The 25,285-nt window shown below is 37.6% G+C and overlaps 1 protein-coding gene across 7 annotated transcripts in view; it reads right to left on the reverse strand.

Annotated features, from left to right (window-relative positions):
* The window catches only part of PTPRZ1 (protein tyrosine phosphatase receptor type Z1), a 132,201-nt gene that overhangs the window by 38,335 nt on the left and 68,581 nt on the right, over positions 1 to 25,285 (reverse strand). For all 7 annotated transcript variants that reach the window (XM_039726779.1, XM_039726780.1, XM_039726777.1 and 4 more), the window contains exons 3-10: positions 20,561 to 20,740; positions 18,569 to 18,720; positions 17,091 to 17,186; positions 16,765 to 16,831; positions 13,227 to 13,384; positions 12,529 to 12,679; positions 6,525 to 6,709; positions 5,696 to 5,822 (exon numbers count right to left, since the gene is read on the reverse strand). In XM_039726779.1, coding sequence (XP_039582713.1) covers positions 5,696 to 5,822; positions 6,525 to 6,709; positions 12,529 to 12,679; positions 13,227 to 13,384; positions 16,765 to 16,831; positions 17,091 to 17,186; positions 18,569 to 18,720; positions 20,561 to 20,740 — 1,116 coding nt within the window. The remainder of the gene's footprint in view (positions 1 to 5,695; positions 5,823 to 6,524; positions 6,710 to 12,528; positions 12,680 to 13,226; positions 13,385 to 16,764; positions 16,832 to 17,090; positions 17,187 to 18,568; positions 18,721 to 20,560; positions 20,741 to 25,285) is intronic.

The following is a 25,285-nucleotide window of genomic DNA, read 5'->3' on the forward strand; positions in this document are numbered from 1 at the left end:
CAAACTCCCACCCTACTTGATTTAATGTAACGACATGTAGCCAGTTTTATCATATCCCAGAAAAAGTCCCTAATGAACAGGTACTGCACACTCTGTGAAGAACTACTCTAGAGGCTTTTGAGGCATTCCTAATTTTCAAAAATAAAAACCCAGTTGAAATAGGTTGAAGAAATTAATTTCCTACAACCCAGCTGAAAATCCATCTTTCCAAATTTAGACGTAGTCTCTTGCCTTCTTTCTCTCTTTTCAGCCAAATCCAATGTTATACTTCTGATAGTGGTCAGCAAGAGAGGCTTCAAAGAAAGCTGAAAGAAATATCCACCTCTCTGCTAGGAATTGGCACAGGTCTTCAGTGAGGAAATCTAACACCCCTTCCAGAGCACTAATGCAGCTTACTGCTCCTTTGGTCCACAAAAAGGCCCATTTCCATTCTGAGTCTTTCTAAGGCTTTCTCCTAAGCCATGTTCTAGCACATATTCTGATTTCCACTAGGTGAAAATGCCAATCTCTTAGCCTGGAGAGCAATTCTCACAATACCATCACACACAGCTCCATGTCTGCATTTCCTCCACAATTCCCAAATGTAATTTGTTCAATGCACAAGGATAAAGATTCCATCTCTATATTTCTCTTTTTTGCTAAGTCAGGTAGAGATCTGTGACTAAATTTGTATTCTCTTTGGTCTATCCATATCTACCTTTCAAAACAAATTAAGATGTGCTATATGCAACATACACTAGATGAAGATTATCAAACTAATAAGATCATACAGTATTATCTGTAGGTTATAGCATGCAAACAAATTTTGACTAAGCACTGCTGCACAAAATCTTCACAAATTGTCTTTTAGTAACAAACATCTATAAATTATCAAATATGGAACTGACCTTTCTTTAGATAGATAGATAAAAAAATTATCTTACCTCTGACTCCTGAGGCCTAGGAGGCTCTGGGACAGGGTGGGAAGGGGAGTGGAGGGGAGGAAGGGGTGGATAAGATAATGATATTCCCTGGCTTCTCAATGATACAAATCAAATATTGACATTAGTCTGAATGCTTTCCCATAATCAACCCACACCATGTACTAGGTATTCAACAGACTTCTCTGAAATGTGGTTTTAGTACAGAGGAATTCTATCCATACTTTTCTGTGGTTACTATCTTGAGTTGAGCTCTAATCAGACTAAGCCAGAAAAACAAACTGTAGTGATTGTGCTAGAGGATACAGTAGGGTACATGCTCTCAAATTTCACCAGCAGGAAACTACAGTTTCTTGCTGTTTTCTCAAGGGAGAGGCATTAACATACATACATTATATATATATATAAATATATATGCATATATATATATATGCATAAAGAACCTCTTTATTAACAAAAACAGTAAATATCCAGGAACTTTAAAAGAATATTTAAATTTAGATGGCCATATAAAATTTATTTGGCAAAAGTATTAGAGACACACACTTACAGAAATTTTGTTAATCCTGCTGCTGAGCTTTTGATTTGACAGGAGATTACAGAAATATAATATCCCCCATCCAAGGTGAACAGCCATACCCTCCAAAAGGTTGATGAACAAGCTTGTTTATTTTTTCTGAAACTACATATTGATTATTCTATAGTATACATTTTAAAATAAAATCATTAGAAAATTAGTTAGAGTTCTTTAGAGGTCTTTTCCTAGTCCATTTTAATGACAAGTGAAGAAACAGTAGAACAAATACAGAGAAGTAACTATTTCCCTACATTTTTTCAATGGAAATATTAAAAAATCTCTTTAAAACAATGTGATTTATAATCATAGAATAATGCGCACAACATAAACTCTTTTCATTTCTGTACTGACATGTAATAAATGGCATGGCAAGAACAAAAGTAAAGCCTGCTTCTTTTGATGAAACTAGTTTTCAGATTTCTACTTTTATCAGTACAAAATTAGAAAAAAGCATCCCCTAAATCAGACATTTAACATTTGCTTAGTGCTTTCTAGGACAAAAATCTCAAAGACGAGTTACAAAGAAGTTGCATAGTTAGACCCTCACAAAGCATTGCTGACAGCACAAGCTGCCAGGCAGGAGACAGCATTTGAGAACTATGCCCCACCATGCTGGGTTTTTTTTTGACAAACACCAACTGAAGTCTACACAAAAGAATAGGAATGGGGAATTATATATTTTTCCTTTCCTGTGTCAGCAAAAGCATGTAAGTACCACAAGGATTAGCTACACAACAAACTACTGCACAACCTTCGGTTCTACACAAATGTTATCTGGAGTCGAAGCACACATTTACACAGTTATTCAAAATCCAATTCTACTAACAAATGAAAAATCTATAAATAAAGGTTGGATTTTTATCAAAGCTGATTAAAATACATTGTACATGATTCCCTAAATTTTCAATAGAAATTTTGTAGCTACATCAAGTAGTGCATTTGTTGGCTTTTACTAAGTGGAAACCTACTGGAAAAAATTTTGAACCTGCACACAGACCGTATTACAAGATGAAGGGTTGCAATTCTGAAGAGTTCAGGAAAAAGCCAGAGAGCAGAGGTCTCCACTGTGGTGGCTTGCCCAGTATCATTACATTACAGCTTCTGAGGCTCCCACACACTGGAGCAGAGACCATGGCCCCAAAGAGGTCCTCAATCTTACAAAACATTGCTGAGAACAATAGCCTTGGATCCGTGGATCAGTAGAGCCCTCACTAACCTCATGGCAAGCACTAGACTGGGTGGGGAGAAGGCATGAGAAACACTCTCTTGCAAGTATCTCAAAAAGGAAAGTCTAAAACAACAGTCTTGAGCTTTTTGAATACCAGAGTTCATTAGAAGTGGCCACTCCAAGGACAGAATTCTTCTTGGAAAAGGGCCCATCTAATGGCTCCACATGACTCATGCCTTGCTTTGGCTCTTAACAGGAAGACTAATTGATCTGGAGGTGACTGGAGTGAATTTCATCTTAATTAAACTGGATTACTCAGAGTAATTCTTGAAAATGAAAGATTTAATTTGTGCTTTATGTGTGTCAACTTTATTTCATGTCTTCACGGTGAAGATAACTTTTCTTTCATAAATTCCCAAGCAGGAGCTCCAAGAAATCCCCTTTTGCCTCAAGATCTATAAAGCAGATCACAAAATCAATTTGATGTTATAGTTGTAATCAGCAAGCTGCTCTGAAGAAATCTTTCTTATTAGATATCTACTTTCCCATATATGTTATCTAATATTAGATATAATTAAATATGAAAAGATTTGAAATATTTGCAACAGTTAATTCAGGTATAAATAATTAGTAAAATTAATTATGCAAATAAACATTAATGTTAGAAATTAATGGAAGATTTTTCCTATTTTTAAATTGTATCCAGAGTTGACACAGCATGTAAGAAACTTACTTATAGAGCAATGTACACTCTTAGAAATCAAACTAATTACATGAGAGGAATTTTTCCCTGAAATTTCTTTATTCAATGCTTTCAGATGTATCACTGGGAAGTGCCAAAAGAAAATAACCAAATTAGATTTAATAACTTTGTGTCCATTTCAGATAAGAAGCATGTGAGTGTAACTGTTTTTTTTTTAAACAGGCAAATATTCATTTCAGTATTTAATTTTCATTTAAAAACTTCGGTCTCCTTTTATTTAAATTTTTTAAAATTTAAAATATCAAAGTAAAAATTAATGATTTACCTGTGTAAAAAGGCTTGAAAGTATCAAACCTTCAGTCTGATATGTAACATTTATTAAACAAATACAACAGTCTGAAATATAACATTTATTGTACCAAATTCTCTTGTCTGGGCATACAAACCTCAGAGAAATTTCTGCTGGAAGGTGACGTATGCAATTTTCCAGTATGCATTTCCCTCCCTCTTCCTTCTGCTGGTATGAATGCAAAGGCCCTGTTCTGCATAACTTCAGCAGAAGTAAGCAGGGCTGCCGTGCTGGCTGGTGGGACCCGCACTGCTGGCCAGGCACAGGCTGCCCAGTGCCTCATCCTCCCCTTCAGGGGCTGCTCCCCAGCAGCACAGCTCGTGCCACAGGTGCACTGGCACTGCCTGCCCAGCCCCTGTCTCTGTCCCTGCCTCTGCACCCACGTCTCCTTCCAAAGGGGATCACGGACCACAGCAGGGTTGGATGCAGCCCATCCTTACAGCAGGGATACAGCACTAGCAGCAGGAAGGTGGTTTAGCCTCTGGATATCGCCTACACTGGACTTTGCTTTGCAATATGTATTTTAAGAGGTTTTACAGTTGTGATGGCAGCACAGTACTGACTTGATTTGTTGTTAAATGATGATGACACTATGCTGCTTATTTGTCTTTCCATGTAGAAATGGATGTGGGGTATGTAGATGAACTCTCATCTGAGAAAACTCTTCAAACACAAACCCAGCAAATTCTGGAATGTAAGTGGAAGAATATACTCTCTAAGAGATGGATAAAAGGTAGACAGAAGAGTGAAATGTCAGGCAGAATGTCAGAACCTTGTTGTGGACTTTTTAGAAAACTAAAGAGAAATACGAAAATTCTGGTAGATACTAACTTAAGACCCCAAAATACATTATTATACACCTGTGTTTGAAAGACAAGTTAAATCTTTATTAAAAATGTGTATTTACTATACCTGATGCTGTGTCTTCCTCCTACAGAGAAACCCACATTATTATAAACTTATTACCCTTATTAGTCCAGAATTCATGTGGAAGAGATTGTAGAGAATCACATTCTCTCTCACAGTAATGGAAAGTGGCTCCTTTGAAAGGAAAAACTGGCCTGTTTTCCCAAGTTCACCACAACATCACTTACGACCTTGCTATAGCTAAACAAACATATGTCACTATAATACTGAATTTACAGAATAAATAAACAAACAACAAAATCCAGGCCCTCAGATGAAAAAAAAAAAAAAGCTCCTAACATGATAAAAAATTTTGATTTTTTTCTATTATTAATTACAGTATACTTAATTAAAAACACAGGTCTCACTCACTTTCATAGGAACTGAATCTGATGCTAAAACCTACACCAAATTTAAGGAATTATTAAGGAGAAGATCAAGCTTCATGCTACAGCTTCAAGTTATTTCATATTTACCAGCAGGCAGAAGAAGCAAATCTGGCTGTGAAATAATTAAGATTTGTTTGTTAGGCCTTTTGATTTTTTTGCGAGGCAGCATTAAGAAGCAAGGGAATTCCATCATCACAAGTCTTTTGAAATCAAACTCCAAGTATTCATAAGAAATCAAATTTCAAAATCATGAATATAGACTTACAAATCATGTAGTGGGGTTGTATTTTTTGATTCCTTAATACTTTGGCAGTGTGGATTAATTTTGAGAGGATCCTTGAACCATAGAGAAATAATACCAAACATGGTTTTATTTCCCTAAACAACTAAAAGATACACTTGTGAGATTTGTGTGAGATTTGAAATCAAGTAGGTGCTTTTCAGAATATTCTTAGAATTAAAAAAAAATTAACATGCAGTTTTTATAGGTAATGCTTACACGGAATTATATAATGTAAAATATCATTAGCAAGGGACATGCTGAAGGTTAACTGCAGTGATTTTGAAATTTCATTTTGGCATAATTTGGAAGTAATGCATTTCAACTGGTTTGCAAGTAAACTACTTCAAATACAGATTTTTCAGCTAAAAGAGATCACTAAACTCAAAAGAAGACCACTTACCTGCATCCTCTAAAGGCATATCGACAATGACTTGGTCGCTGTATTTTCCATAGAGACCATTAGAGCAAACAGCAACTATCTGAAGAACATAACTTGTATTGGGCAGCAGATTGTTTAGAATAGCCCCCTAAGAGAAAAAAAAGCCATTTAATAATTTACTTGCAAATAAGTATCAATAATTTGAAAATGTTATTTTTTTTTATAACATATTTCTCTTATGAAGCACAAAGCTCCTTTCTTCTAGCATTAAAATGTGTGCTTTTTTATTTTATTGTCACAAATGGTTTTCAGTCAAATTAAAAAAAAAACCACTTGTGACTTTTTACATGGAGGACAACAAACCAAAAAACTATTTAGCATTGAACACAGGTTTGGGTAACATTATGTCTGATGAGTCTTTAAAGAGGGTTAGAGGAACAGATCTCACTAGTAAAATACCATGAAGCTGTAATCAGTAACTTAGTATTTATAGCAGCATAATTGTATTGAATCTCATTCATTGCTTGTGTAAGTAATTCTTTCACATCCATGAGCAATGAATGACAGGTTATTATTAACTGACAATTGGATTTTATGGCAGGGAGCTCTGTGATTGACATGCTTATGACAAGTACAGGCAAATCAAAGCAGCAATCTGTAGAGTTTTTCCATGTCCTAGACAAGAGAAGTTTTTTCTTTTGTTTTAAATTGTCTTTGTGGCTTTATAGCCAAAAAACAAGATAATTTCTCTTCAATCAGCTCCCAGCTACAGTTTAATCCGTCACAATAATTAACAGTGAGTTGTTCCACCATCATCCCTTTTTATGAAACTTGAAGAGTTTACAGTTACCAAGTCCTGATACCCATCTGTCAGAAACTCGTGCTTAGTCTGGTCTTCTCCATCCAGCTGTTGATAAAAGACAGCAAATCTCTCTATTGAGGTGTCATATACAACACGAGGTCTTTCCCAGGTAACAAGAAGACTGGTATAATTCTTTGGATCAGACTGAACATTTTCAGGTTCTGAGCTGCAGACTGGAAGAAAGAAAAGAGGAAAGAATATAGTATTTATCAAACGGTACAAGTAACTAAAATCTTGAGAGACCTCCTGAGAAAATCAATGAAAGTCTTTTTGTGTGCCTCAGTTTTAGCTTTCTACTAAAACATTTGAAATGCCATGCCATTGCAAACAGAACCAGTATTTAAACACTAGACTTCTAAAAGCAAGTAATGTTGAAGACTGAGTTTCCTCTCCCTGCCTCTTACAACATATTTTGTCAAATATTAGTACCCAGTTCCTAAGAAATAAAATATAAATGATAAAACATAAGGATTCTTATATCTGTCCTGGGAATCAAAAAAAAATCTCAACAATTCTACTTTTATGGCTCTATGAAACTAGCACTAGAAGAGCTGCATACTCTTGCCCTAGCTATAATAAACTAATCTACAGTAGGTTGTTTTTAATGGTCAAAGGTAAACCTATCACTTGAATTTCCCCTCAAGGCTGTTTGAATCTTTTTATAGTACTTAAAGAAGAGAGAAAAGGCAAATAACAAGAAGCTAAGTATTGCATTAGTAGTAGTAATTTCATGTCTTCTTATTATATTTTTAGCTTGAATTGGAATAAATGAGGAAACATTTTTTACATCTCATAATGTGCTTGGAGCAACATATGTACATCTAGAAAAGAAACCAAAAAACCCCTATTTAGCTTACTAAGAAAAAAGGTGCAGATCCCTTGGAATTTTCTAAAAAGAAACGAACACAAGATACCCCAAGGTTTTGGGGGACAAAGTTGCATTTTGAAAGAGAAGTCATTCAGCTTTGCATTTCGCCACTTGAACACAAGGGGACACTCAAACTCCGTCAAAATATTTGTCAAAATGATTTCTCCCGCTCCCCAGGGAAGGTGGGAAGTTCTGAGCAGCTTCCGTCTGAGTGAACCAATGGAAAACAAGCAGCACGGCTTTCCAAACTTCTGTGTTTGTCTGTGTAAGCTAATAGCAGAGGCAGCGTTAGTCTGTGTAATTTAGGTGAATTCCCTTTCTGCATTTTGAATCTACTGTGCTATATAACTGTTACATTATTGTATTAATTACACTTAATTATTTTAACTGATGCAGAGAAAGAGCAAATTTTAAAAAAATCTCATGTTGTGTCCATCCCATTCCATTCCATTCCATTCCATTCCATTCCATTCCATTCCATTCCATTCCATTCCATTCCATTCCATTCCTAAAATGTGTCATTCCTCTTCATTTCCACCAGATGGCAAGGAGAGACCATTAGACTAGCCCTTTTCAATTCTGAGCATGAACACAGATGATTTAAACAGATTTCATTATTTTTCAATGAATCTAAAGACTCCTCAGCTATTTCTTCTCAAAGGTGTTTAAAATTCTTGTCAAAACACTTTTTTATAATATAAACAACAAGCTTATCTGTATTCCAAATTCTTCTCTACAGTCTTTTTTCCTCCCTTCATCTTTTTTCTTATGAGTGAATTTGGTTCTGAAATCTCTGCCTGTATTCAGACTCATAGAGCAGTATTATAATACTTTTAAAGGTACAAGGATGGTGCTTCCAGTGTTATTTCTTTGTTTTCTTTTTTCCTTTTCCAGATAGTTCTTCTATTTTTTTCCCAAGAAAAAAAGTTTTCATTTTTGTTCTCCTCCTTTTGATGTTCATCTCAGCAATGACTGACAATATTACTACATGACAATCATGTACGTATTTCCCCTCAATTTCTTCCCAAAATATTTTCTCTTGCCCTTCTTCTGCTATTACTTCATAAATCATCCTGCTTATACCTTTTCTTTCCTACCAGTCAGTAACACAGAAGTACTTTACTCTGCTTTTTCCCATTTTTCTTCTCCAGAGACTAGAAATGAGACCATATGAAAACTTACCTAATTAAGTACTTCTGCTGTGATACTGACTTTTAGAAAATCTGAGCAAAGAGACTGCAAGAAAGGGAGTTCTTGAATCTGTTACTAGTCTGAAGACACAAATGCACAGAAAAATTTGCAAAAAAATGCACAGGAAGTCAGAGGCCTACTCAAACCCTGGCTAAACTTGAAGCCAAGTCTCTGCTTTCTCCAGGTGAATACTTGGATTCTGGTTTTACATATCACACCATGTTGTAGTAATGCATCTATCTAGCTTATTCTTCTGTGGAATAAAATGCTACCCATGTAACTTAGGAAATTTTCATCTAAACTTAATTGCATCATGGGGAACCAGTGGGGGTACATCAGCTAAATCATTGCCAGAAATTACCTGGGCTATGTTTTTGACCAGAAGACCTTTATAACCTGCCAAATTTGGCTTTTTTCTCTCCCACCTTTGTTGCGTTCTTCTACTTTAGTTAAATCTATGTTTGAGATTATCTTTTCAATTCAACTTTTCAATTGTTGAAGCCATGAAATCACTTAATTTACATTCAGATATTCAGGGGCTTTGTAGATCCCTGCAGTGTGTGGAAAAAAGCAATTTTTTCTATATGCCAGATCTACACTCTCTCTGTAATGGAGGTGGAGCAGCACAGCAGATATCTGCTGGGCTGACCTTGGCTGACCACCAGGTCCCCACCCAAACACATGCCCATTCCCCCTCCTCAGCAGGGCAGGGGAATAAAGTAAGATGAAAAAGCTGATGGGTCAAGGTAAAGACAGATTGCTCTCCAACCATTATCACAGGCAAAACAGATTAGACTTGGGGAAATTTATCACCAATAAAAATAGAGTAGGATAGTGAGAAACAAAACCAAAACTATGAAACCTCCCCATCCTTTGCTTCTTCCCAGGCTCAACGTCACTCCTGATTCTTCCACCTCCCCACTCTCGGTAGCACAGGGGAATATGGAATGGGAATTGTGGTCAGCTTATAAAACTTTGCCTCTGTTGCTCCCTCCTCATGCTGTTCCTCTGCTCCAGGATAGAGTCTTTCATGAATTTTTCCAGCCTCTGGACAGTTTTTTGGGAACATATTGCTACACTGTGGTTCTCCCTAGAGTCAGAGACTCGACAGATAATCTTTTCCTGCATGGGCTCCTCTCCACAAACCACAGCCAGCAGCCTGCTCCTGCATGGAGTCTCCACAGTCTGCCACAGGACAGGATGCCTCACCATAATCTTCGCTGTGGGCTGCAGGGGAATTGTAGCAGGCCCAGGACCTGTAATGCCTCCTTGGTGGTCAGCAGCCCAAGATAAGAAATGCCAAGTCATGATGACTGGGCCTTAGAAGCCCCTCTCTTCTGCCTTTCAGACCCTTGCTTATCTCTGTTAAGACTATAGGCCACTTTCCTTTGACCCTTACTATTGGACAATTTCCAAAAACCCTGTACAAACCCCTACTTCTGCCCAGTTTGGCGGAAGAGCTGTCCCTGAGAACCTTCATAGAAGACCCCAATAAAGACTTCCCTATGGAACCTCACACAGCGCTTCTCTCTCTCCCCACGTCTGTCCGGCACTCAGCAAGCTAAAAAGAGATGAATTCAAAGAGCTGATAATTGCTAAAGAGTTGAAATCACTGAGAGCTGAGCTTGCTAGGGTTGCCTGCAACTGAGGAGCTGCTTGGGAGCTCAGACAGGCTGTGCTGAACAGGACTGCACTATCCAGCCCACCAGGCATACCCCGGCGGAGGCCGCATTAGGGAATCTCTGCTCTGCTACTGGACACCTCTTCCCCTTCTTTCTTCTCTCACCTGGGTGTGACAGAGCAGTTTCTCATGTCTCCCTCACTCCTCACTGCTGTGCAGCTTTGTTTTCCCAGAGGTGCCGCCACCATGGCTCCCGTGCCCTGAGATGGGTGGGTTGGAGCCAGCTGGAACTCTCTGGGTCTGACTCGGGGCAGCCCCGGGCTCTCCTCACAGAGGCCCCCCCTGTACCCACAGCTGCCAGTGCCTGGGCACCTGCACCCCACACACTGTGCCAGTGGAAGTATCCCACACACATCTGGGAATCTGAGAATTCACACTGAAGTCACATGGACTGAGGAACGTGAAAGGGCAAAGGCATGAGTCCTGACCCCGTGTCTCACAAGAGAATTTAACTGACACAGCCACTGAACTTTCTGAACTTTACAGGGTTGTATTTCTCATGGGAAAACAGGTTGACTTTTTATCAATATATATTGTCAGTCTTGACTTTTAAGGACCCATTGTTTTTTATACCTTACTAAATCCAGGAAGATAAGAGTTAGGTTTCAGCCCTTATTTCCAAGGCCTTACCAGAAGGGTGGAATGGATGGAAAGTGACCCAATGTGCCCAGCAGCCACCACAATGGTTCTCAGGTTTACAGGAATAAACAATGATTTTTATTATAAATGGATTTGCATGCCAGCTGAGGTTGGTGGAGATTAAGCATTACAATTTCAAAACACTTTTTTTTAGATGAATCCTCAAGCATGGCTGTAAGGATTATCTATTTTAATCTTCTTAAATTGCTACATACATATTGCATAGGGAAATTATGTATATCACTAGGCAGGTTTGGGGAATGAAGCATCTCCCATGCCCTTAGTAGGACTGTGCTTGTACACCAAAAATGTTAGGGATGTCACTGTTAGACAATTCCTGAAAATATTTTGAAAATTTCTGAAATTACTTTATAATGGAAGAGAAAGATATTTCTAGCTTTTCTAAGAAAACTTAGTTCTACTTATGAAATATCATGTATTAATTACAGCAGTAAATCAAGCATTTAATCCTACTGCCTAATGAGAATCTACACTGAACGCAACAGGAGATAATTGGGACTCTAGGTTTCACAACACAAAATAATTTTTCAGTTATCTACCTGAGCAATAATCAGTCTTGGCATTTCTCATACATCCTCTAAAGGGATTAAAAAGATTAGTTTTTTTTCTGTTGACTACTATGCAATATTAAACATGAATAAGCCTATTGACTCTTAGAGACTTTGGCATTTGTGTTACAGCTCTTACATCTGAACATTTAAGTTTAATGATTCCTAGGGTTTTTAAATTTTGTCTTAAAATGGAGGTGAAAATATAAACGCTTCTCTAATGTTCTACATTAAACAAACCCTATAGTTGCATTTGTGTGCATCTATATACATGTGTGACCATATAAATATGCAAAAGTATGAAATCACACTTCTAATCTGGAGAACACCTTTAGCCTGTGCTTAAGTCATCTGTTGATGTCTAATTGAACACAGTTCAGTGAAACTGAGTTAAAGAATCTACATGTATTCTCATCCAAGTCATAACATAGTGCTTCCAGTTTAGAAGTTTTCTATATATTCTTTTGTGCTTAGTACAGGAATCATTAACCTCCATATTTAGTGCCAGATCTTCTTTCCCACTACATAATGTATTTTTTTGGTCACATAACCTTCTCAAACCTGCCTGAAGTTTTAGGTAAGACCGAGAACAGATTCTGTCTTCTGGAATTTTCTCCATCCATCACTTTCTAAGCAAACTACATGAAATTAATTTGGTGACAACCCTCCAGTCTCTGTTGAAAAAGCATCCACACTACATGATAAAGAACCAAATAAGGTTGTAAAACAAAATACTCTTGTAGTCTTTGAAAAGGCAGCTTTGTTGAAGTCTGAAATACATTAAAAGGGCACTGTAAGGAAACTTGAACTGACGTGATTTTCACTGAATGCTTGGTCAAGACAAGCATTTAATTTTCCACTCCATTTAATCTGACATGTTTTATGATTGCTTTTTTTTTTCACTGAAGTGATAGATTTATGACTAATAACACAGTGTGCTACTTTCTACACAATTTAAAATGAGTAACTGCATACTTGGATGAATTTTTTACTGAAAATTGTCTTTTAACTTGTGAAGAGAGGAATGACTATTCAGTTAAGTACCTGCTTCATGAATTTCTTCTTGTCCAGTGTAAGAGGAAAACACTTGCCCAAAGAACTTATATTGCTGTTCTCTGAAGTTGTTTTGCAGGTAGTCCATCAGCATAACATAGCCAGACTGCTGCATTGTAAGCACTTCACAGAATACAGCTAACTAGAAGACAAGAGGAAAAAAATAAGTTAGATGGCATAAAAATTGACCAGATTCTGCTGATAGGCAAAAAACTCTGGGGAAAATATGTTGGAAAAAATCTCACAATGGAGTTATCCTGCATGGCACTTATCTTTTCTTCTGTTCTATCAGTATATCTGATGTTTTACTCCACAAGTATTTTTCAACCACTCAGCTGTTGGAGCTATGCTCTGCTCAGCACAACCATGTGGCTGGGGGAATATCCAAAAGTGTTTTGTACTCCCTTTTATCTGAGCTTGAAGTCCGGACAGCCTGAACATATATTCTTACCCTATTTTAAGACAAGAAATTGCTCAGATTCTAGTACTAAACTATAAAAAAAGTAAAAGATAACACAATTAATATAGATGCTTTCTAATTTAACAGCTGATTAAAAACTTCTAACTAGATAAAAGAAAAGCTGTGTTGTTGGGCTGGCAATGAATGCCATAAGCTTCTACTATACACATGGCAATTTCTCTTTGGTATTGTGTATAGTTGTTCAGTTTTACTACATTAAACAAATTACCTGGTTTTCAGAAATACTTATGGTATCTTTAAACACAATCCATTCAACTGTTTCAGAGCATGGAGGAGATGATAGAGACCCATTGTAAGTGTAATATTTGTCTGTTGCATTTGGCAAGAGATTCAGCAAAATAAATGGTTCTAAGGCGGCCTGTTTTCCTGAGAAAATGAAAAAGAAAACATCAGATAGTTAAAATACTACAGAAGTAATTAATAAATACAAATCACACTGTCCAAAAGAACCACCATTATAGGAACATGCTAATTTAGAGGCTTTTCAAAATTTAATCTCCAGAGAGACTAGCATACAAATAAATCATGAAATCTTCTATTTTATTTCAAAAGAATAGCTCAAACCCAACTTTGTTTACTTTGGAAGGTGTAGTAAGTTTCTCCAACAACAAATAGACTAATTTTAGTATATTGGAGTAAGTTTCTCCAGCAACAAATAGACTAATTTTAGTATATTGGTTCACAAGAATTTTCTCACTGTAAGCTTACATGCAAGGTGCCAAACATTTGTCTCACTCTTGAATTTCAAAGAAAAAAAATTATTAAATCTTTGTTCTTGGTCTTATGACATGGCTTCAAACTCCTGCAATTTAATCAAGTTGTTGAGTTTTTTGCAGAAAATCACTGCCTGGGGAACAGTCACCATGCAAGGCCTGAGGGTTAATATTACTCATGATTGCAGAAGCAGAATTTCTGTGGATCAGGATTCTTTTTAAAATGGTGATAATATAGTGAAAAACTGCAACAGTTTTACACAAATCAGCAAATGATGCAAAGACCTCCTCCAGGAGAACACATTCTGTAAAATAATAAAATAATAATGTGATAATATGATAAAAATAATATCACATCTTTCAGGTCAGCAGTTTACTGGGTATCTTGTCAGCTGGGAGTGAGCATGAGGGATTGCTGGAAGTCCATCCACAGAAAGCTGTGTCTGCTGGTAGGGCAGTAGGGTCCAGCAACAGCAATTGGCATAAATGGTAGTAACTTCAGCAAGGCAGACTTTTCAGTCTGTGACAATTATCTGCTTTACTGTCTGGTGCATCCAAAATAATGCTGCTTTTCACACCTTGTAATAGTGTAGATCCTTATACAACTTACTTCAATCTAAAGTTACTAATTTCAATTTCCTCCCTAATTGATAAGTACTTCTGAATATCTAATGAACTTTCAGACTGTGCATTAACTCATTCTTTTACAGGTATGTTACTTCTTCAGCCCTGTACAGATTTCTGATCTGTCTTTAAGGGACTGATGCCTTTCTTCTCTGCAGTGACTTCTCTGTTGAGTAAAGGTTTAAGAGCTGACTCACCCCCTCTCTCTCATTCATGTATCATGAAGAGGGAACATTTAGCAGTGTAGAGCAAAGCACATCCTTCCATTTCTCCTGTCAAAATGCTAATCAGCCTTCAGGCAGGAGCTATGATTGCTATCTGGTATGTGTCTAATTAACACATTTGTCCCTCAGCAAAAATGAAGTCCATTTTATATAGATGGCTAGGGACATGAAACTAGGGACATGAAACTTCTCATTCATAACAAGAATCCTGCCATACATTTTGCAAATTTGGATTTTAGAACACTCTAATGAGACTCACAGGCTAGATTCTCAAAATCAAACACCTATAAAGAATGATGAAAACCAGAATGTTTGTCTAGAAGGAACAGGACAGCTCCTCTGCAGAACCTGAGAGCTCAGCAGCTGTGATTCAAATAAGCACAATAGAGATATGACTGACAAGGAGAGATTGTGTGCTTTTCTTCAGAAGAAACAACTTGATTTGGTTGTGACCTGAATTTCCTGAGCTCATCTGCATTTCATTCAGGAAGATTGTATTCTAAGCATTGTTGAAGTGCCATGTAGTGGCTGTATCTTGAATCTTGTTCTGATAGTTTTACAGCTCCTTCCAAGGCCGTAGGACGGTATCTGTCTTGATGTATTACTAGTTCTCCTTTTTGTTTCACAGAAGATGACACACAAAAGTAATGAATCTTAACTACTTTATATTTCCACCCCCTATGTCTTTCTAACTTACGAAAGGTGTTCCCTTTTAAATTTGTTGAATAGTGTTTGTTCTCCAGGGGGAAAAAAGAAGTCTTGATTTCAATGTTACACTTTTGAAGCCTTTTAAAACAGCTTTTTACCTTCAAGCACCATTACATAAAGGAAAACAGACAAGGTTTCCTTAAAGTCATGGACATGATGTAAGATTATATCCCTGTTCAAGACAGTGCTCATTCATATTTATTCATCTACAAAGACACCATGAAACTGAGTTAGAAACATAGCCCAGATCTCTTTGTGCACACTGAAGTCATGTCTTGATTAGCAACCACTACCAATACAATACATTTGGACTATTTTGGATTTACAGAGGAGCTACTGAAAGAAAAATTTCACTCCTCTGAGTCTACTGAGCACTAATGGTCTCACTCCTGTAAGATCTTTCCTGGATACTTACAAGCGTCTTACCTGGCTTCCAACCAAATATAAAAATCCTGACATGCATGATTAAGAAGACTTACATAATAAATCGGATATATCTGGATTTAGCATTTAAGCAGTTACAAATTTCTCATGATAGTTATATTTATTCACTTTCATGTCTGTTGTTACAAATATTCTTGGGGTAAATTAATCAGAGAAACATAAAATATCTCAAGTTGAAAGATATATGTGAGGATCATCAAGTTCAACTCCTTGCTCCTGACAGGACTACCTAAAGCTAAACAACATGACTAAGAGCATTATCCAGATGCTTGGTGCCATGACCACTTACTTCTCTGGGGAGCTTGTTCCCAGGCTGTCACTGATCACTATCCCAGTGAAAGGTCTTTTCTACTGCCCAATCTGAACTTCTGACACAGCTTCATCCCGTTTCCTCATGTCTTACCACTGGTCAGCAAATGCTTCTCTGTCGTTCCACTTAAAGAAGTTGTTGACTGTGATGAGGCACCCTTCTCCAAGCTGAACAAAGTGACCTCAGACACTCCTTGTCTTCAAGACCTTTCACAATCTTGGCTGCCCTTCTCTAGATGCAGCCAAATAGGCTGATGTCCTTCTTACACTGTGGCACCCAGCACTGGAGGTGAGGCTGTCCCAGCTCAGAGCAGAGCAGGACAATCCCCTCCCTTGCCCTGCTGGCCATGCTGTGCCTGATGCCCCCAGGACAGGGTTGGCCCTCCTGGCTGCCAGGGCCCTGCTGACTCAGATTCAACTTGCCATTGAACCAAACCCCAAACCTTTCTCCAAAGGGGTGCTCTGCAGACTCTCCCTCCCTGGTTTGTGTATATAACCAGGATTACTCTTTCCCAGGAGCAGAATATGACACTTGCTAATGTTACATTTCATGTGGTTGGTGATTGTCCATTTCTTATCTGTCCAGATGACTTCTGTAATTTCTAACAAAATAGACATGACTGAGCAATACAGAACCATGCTCATCAATGTCTTAAATGTTTCATAATCACACTGAAGTAGAATTTAGTTAATCAGTAATCAATAAAAAATGGAGGAAACTTACCAAAACGACTAACACTATCTACTCCATTAATGATTGGATTATAATCCGGATTATCATCTAGTCCAATCTGTTAAAAAGAAATTGCATATTTTAACAGTACAGGCTTCACAAAAAAAAGATTGAAAGCTACAGTTTACCACCAAAATTATAGATTATTTAAACCCAAACAAACTTATTTTTCTTATTTGCTTTTCTGCAAGAATAAATTAGAAAAAGAGATGAAACTTTTTAACTCAGTGATCACACATTGGAACCAGTTAAATTCAGTTTGAACATATGCTGTGTTTCAAGGCTTATTAAATGACACAAAGATACATTTTGTTTACCTCAAACAAAATTGATAAAGCTCTTAACTTTCCACTTCCTTTAACTGCCTCTTCAAAATCTGTAAACTGATCTGCATCATAGCAGTAGATCTGCATCTGCGATTAAAAATATATTCAAATGTTATATATAAAAAATTGTAAACATTCAACAATACAATTATTTATATTCCCATTCTGAGGAAAAAAAAAACACCCAAACAAAAAAAATTAAAAGAATGCAGGATTTTTTACCTCTCTTGTTTGTGCTATCTGAGGATGCAGAATGGAATTCCTCAGCAGTTAGCTATGTAAAAACAACCTCTCCTGGACAACTATTATGGATGTAGGAATTACTCTTTCAAGGAGCACAGTGCTTTCCATGGATAATACAGTAAGCTGAGATACCTGGACACCTGACCTAGAGTACTTGGTGAAATCAATCTGTACATCAGTGATAAAATATGAATAATATATCAAGATGTCCCTACTGCATCTACCTTGCAGTAAGTGTAGAAAAGCATTAATCATATAAGATTACCAGGCACTTTGAACCCACATCTGACTGCTCTCATGAGAATTGGTTTTGTTGCACCCCTTTCTCTCTTTCTCCAGATGCAGCTGGGAAATCTCCTCCAGTGCTGGGTGACCAACATGTATGGGGGAGTCACTGCTCCTACTAGCTTTCTCTGTCATGCCTTGTCAGGACAGCTGAGTGTGATTGGGAATTATTAAGTGGCTAGTGTGGTAAAAGAAATGACACTGTCCTGGGACTGCTCCTGGCTGACCACTCTTCCCCATGTATAGCCCTGGCACTATTGCTTTGCTTTCACATAGAAGTTCAAAATGCTTGGAATGAGGAACAGCACAGTTGCCTTCCAGAGCTGCCTCTTTTGAACTGGAAGATGACACAATGCCATGTTGAGGGAAGAGAGTTTGGCCTTTTGCATCCCAGGAAGAGCTGCTCCTCTCCTCCACCGCACTCCTGTGCTGCTGCAACCCGTTCTGCCAAACCAGCCAGGGGAACCCTGGCTTGGCTGCCTAGGAATGTGGCTGCAGCCAGGACCTGCTCACATGGCCCTTGGCACATCACTGCCAGCTCTTTCCAGCCCATGCTTTGTATCTGGAAGGCCCAGCAGCTCCCATGGGCTTTCAGCAAAGCCCTGACTTTGAAAAGTCCATTTCCACTTTGAACAATGAACTTGTGGAATATGATGGGCCAAATTTGTAGGAGCTTAACATTTAGTGACAGTTTTGTCAGGTTAGCAGAACTGACATCTAATATGATCTTAGAAGATGGGAAAAATGCAGTTTAGACATTCTTAACGTGCCACTAACACGTTACACTGCCCTTCTAAAATGCATAATTTATTCTTAATTTGGATTTAAGTGAATGCTTATATTTGCAAAGAGATTTAAGAGATAAAAAAGGAATTCTGTAGAGTAGTAATGTTGCAGAATGTCAAATTGTTGAAATCATCAAAATCAATTCTATACTTTACCTCAAGAGGGTATTTTTGTCCTTCTAGACTATGTTCTGATCCGTCTGATGATGCGTTGCATTTTCCCCAGTGGAAAGTGATCTTGCTTGCTTTGAAGATGGTGTCTAACCCACCTCCACTCACATAATAATCACTTGTCAGGTTAATTTCCACTGAAAAAATTGAGAAAGGGAAAAAAAAGGAGTGTGAATATAAAATCCAGGCAAGGTAGCTATAACTTTCATATTTCACTTTTAGGTGCTAGAAGTTAAATATGATATGCTTATTTCTCTGTATTTCAAAAGCATTTGGACAGGAAATTGGTTACTTAAACTAAGTAACAAGTGTGGTAATTTACTATTAGCATGGAGAATATGTTTCATTTCATGCTGTAGTTCATAAAATACTAATTTAATGAAGTGCACTTTGTTTTCTGTTATCTGAAACTAGACACAGAACTACACTAAAAAGCTCAGAAAGCTGGTTGGTCTAGCCACCAGCTGGCTGTTTAAGAAAATAAATTCCTGAAGTACATACCTTCCTGAAAGGGTCTGTGTTTCTAATGAAAAGGAAAATACACACCTGTCCCCCATCTTTACCACAATTCTATATACAAATCATGAGGCAACATGACAAAAGAATATTTTAGCCAGCTGTCCTGATGTAAGACTCCTTAGCTGTGGAGCTGTCTCCTATGGGAAAAAGCAATGACAGGTCTTCAGCTGGACATAGCTGTACGCAAACTGTAGTTGGGACAGAGAATTTGTCTTCTGGAGAGAATGAGCAGGATGGGATAGGCTGAAGCCCCACATTTTGTTTTTCTCATCTCCAGCAACTGCGAACTGCTTGACCTCTTGATAAAACAGCACTAATGGTGTTCATTTTCCCTACATTCCTTTCCTCGAAACTTTGAAGACCATTTAAAAAAGCTTAGCAGTTCCTTGAAAATATCCAGATTGCTGAAGACGAGAAAGACTTTAGTGCACTTTAAGGACTTTAAAGAACATTTTTTTCAGGGGCATTTTGAAAATACAAAGCAATATTTATCTCAGCTAGTAGGGTAGGAGGGAAGTAAATGGTTTGTGTAGTGGTATGTGGGAAGTACAGGACAGAAAGAACAGAAATTAGGAACAATGATGCTAAACTGAACTGAACTGAACTGAACTAAATCAAAGCAAACTAAACTGAACCATAAAGGCTGATCTAGGGGTCCCACTGGGAACTGGTAGAAGGTCAAACACAGTTGTTAAGAGATACCTTCCTCCACACATATGCCCAAGGAGCAAGGAACAGTACTTCTAACAAGTGGCTTTTAGTTACTATGTTCCTGGATTTATAAGTGATTGTAAAAAGATTTGTCTGACAATTTAGATGACACCATAAGCTTTCTTCACGGCTGGGAAAAATAGGCACTTGTAGGTATAAATCACTTTGTTCTAAAATGTATTTCTATGATTGGTAAAACAAATCAGAACACAAAAGCACACATTTCTCTTCTTTGACTGTTAGGAGGCATCTATGTGAGTAATTCAGATGGAAGTTTCTATATTATATGTGTCTATGTGTAGGTGAGATAAATCCCAACCTGAATTGTTTGTAACTTCAGTTTATCCATGAAGTGCTTTCAGATGAGTAGGTAATTTATTTGTACTTTTAAAAAATCATTTTTGCCTACCCATTACAGATTCTAGATATACAGTAATAATTACCATAATTTCACAGCAAATGCCAGCTTACTGTTTTGATTTAATGACATGCCCATGATGGGATGATAGTCATGATGTGATTGCTTCGGCTTTATCTGTCCATGCACATAAAAATTTGTTTGTGTGATTTGTGTTTCATTTAGCTACTGTCATCACTGTTGTTTTGTTTATTTATTTAATAGATAAACTCAGAATGCATCTGCTAAGTGAAATGAAAATGATTCAGTAACAGTTCTTGGTTGGTTGTTTGTCCTATATCACTTTTCAGACCTCTTAACTCCAAATGTGAGATCTCATTTTTTTTTACCTGTTTTGCCAGTGTTGCGAATGAAAGTATCTTCCAAAGTTTCCTTTTCCCATCCATGGAATTTAAGTTTCTTCAGATTCACATTAACTTGGGTAAGGTCTTCATCTATATTAATAGGCGATTGTTTGGCACCATTACAGGCAGAATATTTCTTGCCCCAGTTCTTTTGGTTCAAAGTTCCTAGAATTCAAAACATGTGGGGTAAATACATTTAAATGCAAACTGGCATCCATACATTTTTTATTGTGGTAATGTTAAAACACAGTTTGCAATCTGAGATCAGAGAACTGGCCCCTCTTTTAGACTTTGTCTGTAGCAATATTTAGCACACCTACCACTGATTCCTACCTTCAGCAGTTAAGTCATACTCTGAGCACTCTAGACATCAACACATACATTCTTATGAATCTTAAAGGAAAGCATAAAACAACAACAAAACCCTCATGAACAATGTACATGAAACAAAAAAAAAAAGCTTTCAGATGAACGGAATCAACATGCAAAAAAAGGTGGGAACTGCTGGAGAACTATCCTACCCAAATAACTTTTAATCAAACCAATGTTAATGTTCCTTTTGCCCAATGAAGTCATATCCGGCAAGGTTTTTAAATATAAAGAAGCAGTAAGATGTTTTGAGAATTTCTTACACAGAGGGGGAAAGGTAAACTGTTTTTACTCTGGAAAAGGAAAAGCCATGAGTGATGCTGTATCTGAGAGGCTGGCTGTATGGCCCAGCTGTGCACTCCACTGCAGCTATCTGCCTCCCTCTGCACCTGCCCGGCAGAGAGGAGCTCCTGTGCTGCAGCAAGCGCCTTCTCCAGGGCACAGGCTGGTGTAGCATTTCACTGGGGCCAGTCCAGACACAAATCAGGGACACAGACAGTGTGTGCTTCACCAAAGACTTGATTATTTTCAGGAAATGGACAAGTACTCCACAAATCGGCATGATGCAGTAGCATCGGCTCTGACAATCTTTTGTTTATATAACATACTAATATAAATGGAACAACATTTTGTGTATGCTAATGTGTTTGAAAACATATAGATATTTTTCCTGACAAGGATTTCTGGCAATACTTCAAAATGCTAATTAAAACCAAGAGTTAATGATACATATTCAATAAAATGGAATGACTTCAGTTAACTTCCCACTTACTAGCAGTTAAGAACTAATATTAGTGTATGCAGTGCATATATTTGAATTCTACTAGTTATGTTGAAATAAACCAATGCTCATTTACAGGCCAGTGTGCCACATCCAAGTCTGTCAGTGACAATTTTCTATCTTGTACTCCAGGCAAGGACAGCTCTCCTACTGCACTCAGAAAACTCATAGGGGGAAGAAGATATGCAGACAGTCCTGTAACCATGACAATAGGCAGTAATACAAGATGCTCACCTGGATAGCCAGCTAGAAATAAGCCTGAACTAAATTATTGAACAAGTACAAGTCAAGCCAGTTACCAGTATCACCTTACTGCATCAGAATTACTGCAGATGGTATCCAAACACATTTACTGCCTTCAAATAGCAACAGAAGGAACTGACAGGCACAACAGTGCAACAACCCAAAGGGAGATCAGGCCACAGGCTTATGAATGTCAGCATCCTACAGGTGGGCACTTGAACCCTGTACCAAGCAAGCACTGGTCCCTTTGGAAATAGCACACTGGGTAAGCTTTCAGCTCCTCCTCAAGTCAGACTTGTCCTTTAGCTGTCAGTTTTAATTTATCACCTGGAAAAATAATGCAATATCGAGATTTGTAATGCACTTTCACAAGAAAAGAGTGGCTAATATTTCTTTCATAAGTGTCCCTCAGGAAATTCTCATTTCAAGTCAATCAATATTTGGATATTAATCTGCTCAAGTCTTCAACAGAGAATTTTCTAACAAATATTGAAGGTTTTTAACATCAAGAAAGAAATTAAAAAAATAAAATTAGATTAGTTAACTTTTAAACAGAAAAGCCTCCAAACGGGGTCAGAAAGGACATGAATAACTCTCAGCTTTCCCTGTGTATCATTGCAAACAGGCTCCTGTTTCCAGGTCTGATTTCAGAGAGGTCAGTGATTTTCCAAGCTGCAGGAAACTCTTTAAAGCTCCCTCTCACAGGTTTCTGCCAGTTTGGGTTGAGACGGCTGCCCACGGCCATCCCTTGGAGTTAAGCTGCACTCCCGCTCCATGCTCTATTTCTTTTGCTCCTTTTGCCAAAGCCAAACACTTCCCTAGACTCCTGCAGTATCCTCAAGGCAGTAGAAATCTCCATTCTCTTAAAACTGACATAACCAATCCCATAGCTCACCTGCAGTCTCTCCTTCAGAACATCATCTTTTTTTTTCCCCAAAATGCATTTCTGTTATTCTGCTTTTCCCATCACTGACATTAGAACTGACTAAAAACACTACTCTTTTCTTTTCCCCACTATAGTGCTTTTGGAAAATTTTTTCCATGCTTCTTTTGATGAAAGACATTATTGCATTTTTCATCTTGTCTTTAAATTATGTTCAGTGAAAACAAGTAAATTAAAACCAGAGAAACTATAATCTCCTTCCAACTTCCATAGTTTTGTACTTCGTGGTTTTGTATGTAGAACTTAAGTTCTACAACTTGGTAGTCATTAGTTGTGGCTCAGTGTGTAATAAAGTCCTAACATGCATCTCATGATAAAATTTCTTCTGGGATGAGCAATCTTTGCTCATCCCAGAAGACATTGTGTAGCTGTAGCATTGATAATAAACTGTGGAATAAAATATACAGGAAATCAATGGCAGGGTCTGATCTGGGGCAGAAACAAGGGAAATCCCCTAAGGAATGGAGTCTGAGAAGGAATGGAGAACTGGAATCTGGTCATGATGACCCAAATTACATTACAGCAGTAAAATACACTTTTATGCGTGAATTCTGCAAATGTTGGAGCAGATATTGGGTGTGTATATTAGCAAATAGTGCTGAACAATACAAATAGCTTTATAGAAAGAAACAGTTGAGGTTGAGGACCAGATGTCCATACCAGATGTTTTTCAGAAGGTTTTTACCTCAGTCTAGCTCTGTCTGGTCCCCTGGGCTGAATGCCCATTGGCTGCTGAAGGGTATAAGGTACTCTCCTGCAACACAATTCCTGTTTGGTACCAGTTAAGAGGAACCCATGCCACACACAGTGAGACAACTCTATCGCACAAACCAAAACTTAGTAAGTGGGGTGCAGACAGGAGATTTGATCAAAAGTCCACTCCTGATCTGAACTAAAATGTTAACATAAATTCATCTGGTGTAGGCAGCAGGTGATGGAACTGCTGTAGTTTATATAACTTGCTGAAAACCAAAGTAAAAATGAAAGAACTGAATGTTTTTAAACAAGAGCAGATTGTTTTACTCTAGGTGTTATGATGGAAATCATAAATCAAAGCTGTGCCAGCCATTTTGAAAAATATTGTTGAAATTGAGCTTTGAAAATGAATTCTCCCAAACTGTCCTTTAGAAATCTGAGGAGAACAAATATATGAACATTATATCTTCAAGAGTGCACAGAGGAAGAATGTTTGTCAAATATGTCAGACCTGAAAAAGTAACTGGCAATTCACAAAGAATGGAAATAAAACCAAACAAAGTAGATTAAATGGAGGCCTGCAATACCATAACCTTTACCACTCTTGTCCAGAGCAGAATGTCTGAAGAAAATTTTCCTAGCCTTTCTTTCTAAGAAATGTTCATATCTAATTCTGCTCCTCAACCTTAGTCCCTGTGATTCCACTCCTATAATGAGCATCCAGTTCTCCTTTTGGCTTCCTCTTCAGCTCTCATTGAAAGAAAGAAATAGAGGTGCTGCAGTGTGCCCAGAGAAGGGCAACAGAGCAGGTGAAGGGTCTAAGTCCAAATCTTCTGAGGAGCAGCTGAGGGAGCTGAGGCTGTTTAGCATGGAGAAAAGGAGGTTCAGGGAAGGCCTTTAATGAAATGGATGTGAATCCCAGGGTTTATTTTATAGATGAAAGACAGCAGAAAAGAGAGATGGATTCTTTACTTCTACTTAATTTTTTCCCCTCCATTTTTCATCAGCATTTGCTTTCATGATTTTAAAATTACTTCTATAAATATGGAGATTAAAGATAACCCCTCTGTGTGGACTGTTAATAATGGATTTGCCTTATCAAAAATGTTATTGACTTATCACTTTGAAGTGTTAAGTGATTTCAATTATTTATTTTTAGCAAACATGTTTTATCTAAGATATGAAAAACCAGAAATAAGGCCACACATAGATATGCGTACTTACACTGGGACAAAGTTTAAATTTAGATGCCAAATCAGTATTGCTCTGAGCTCTAAAATATAGAATCATTATACTAAAAGTTGCACAATGCACTCTGTAATCCTCCAAGGCAGAAGAATGATTTTAGTTCTCAGTCTGGATGAGTGCACTACTGGCCCAAAGAGAGAAATTCTGCCTATATCGGTCTCGGGAATCTTGCCACAGCTCATATTCCAAGGGCTATAACACAACACTTTGCATTCTAGGGAAACACGGTCATCAAAAAATAGATGACTTAAGTTTCACATATTACTGAGTAGAAGGCAATGCTTCTGTGTCATCTTGATCTTCACTGAAACGGTTTTAGGGTTTTGGTTTATGGTCATCAAAAAATAGATGACTAAATTTCACATATTACTGAGTAGAAGGCAATTCTTCTGTGTCATCTTGATCTTCACTGAAACGGTTATAGGGTTTC

This window comes from Passer montanus, unplaced genomic scaffold (assembly GCF_014805655.1).
Source record: "Passer montanus isolate IOZ18808 unplaced genomic scaffold, ASM1480565v1 scaffold6, whole genome shotgun sequence".
NCBI classification, from domain to species: domain Eukaryota; kingdom Metazoa; phylum Chordata; class Aves; order Passeriformes; family Passeridae; genus Passer; species Passer montanus.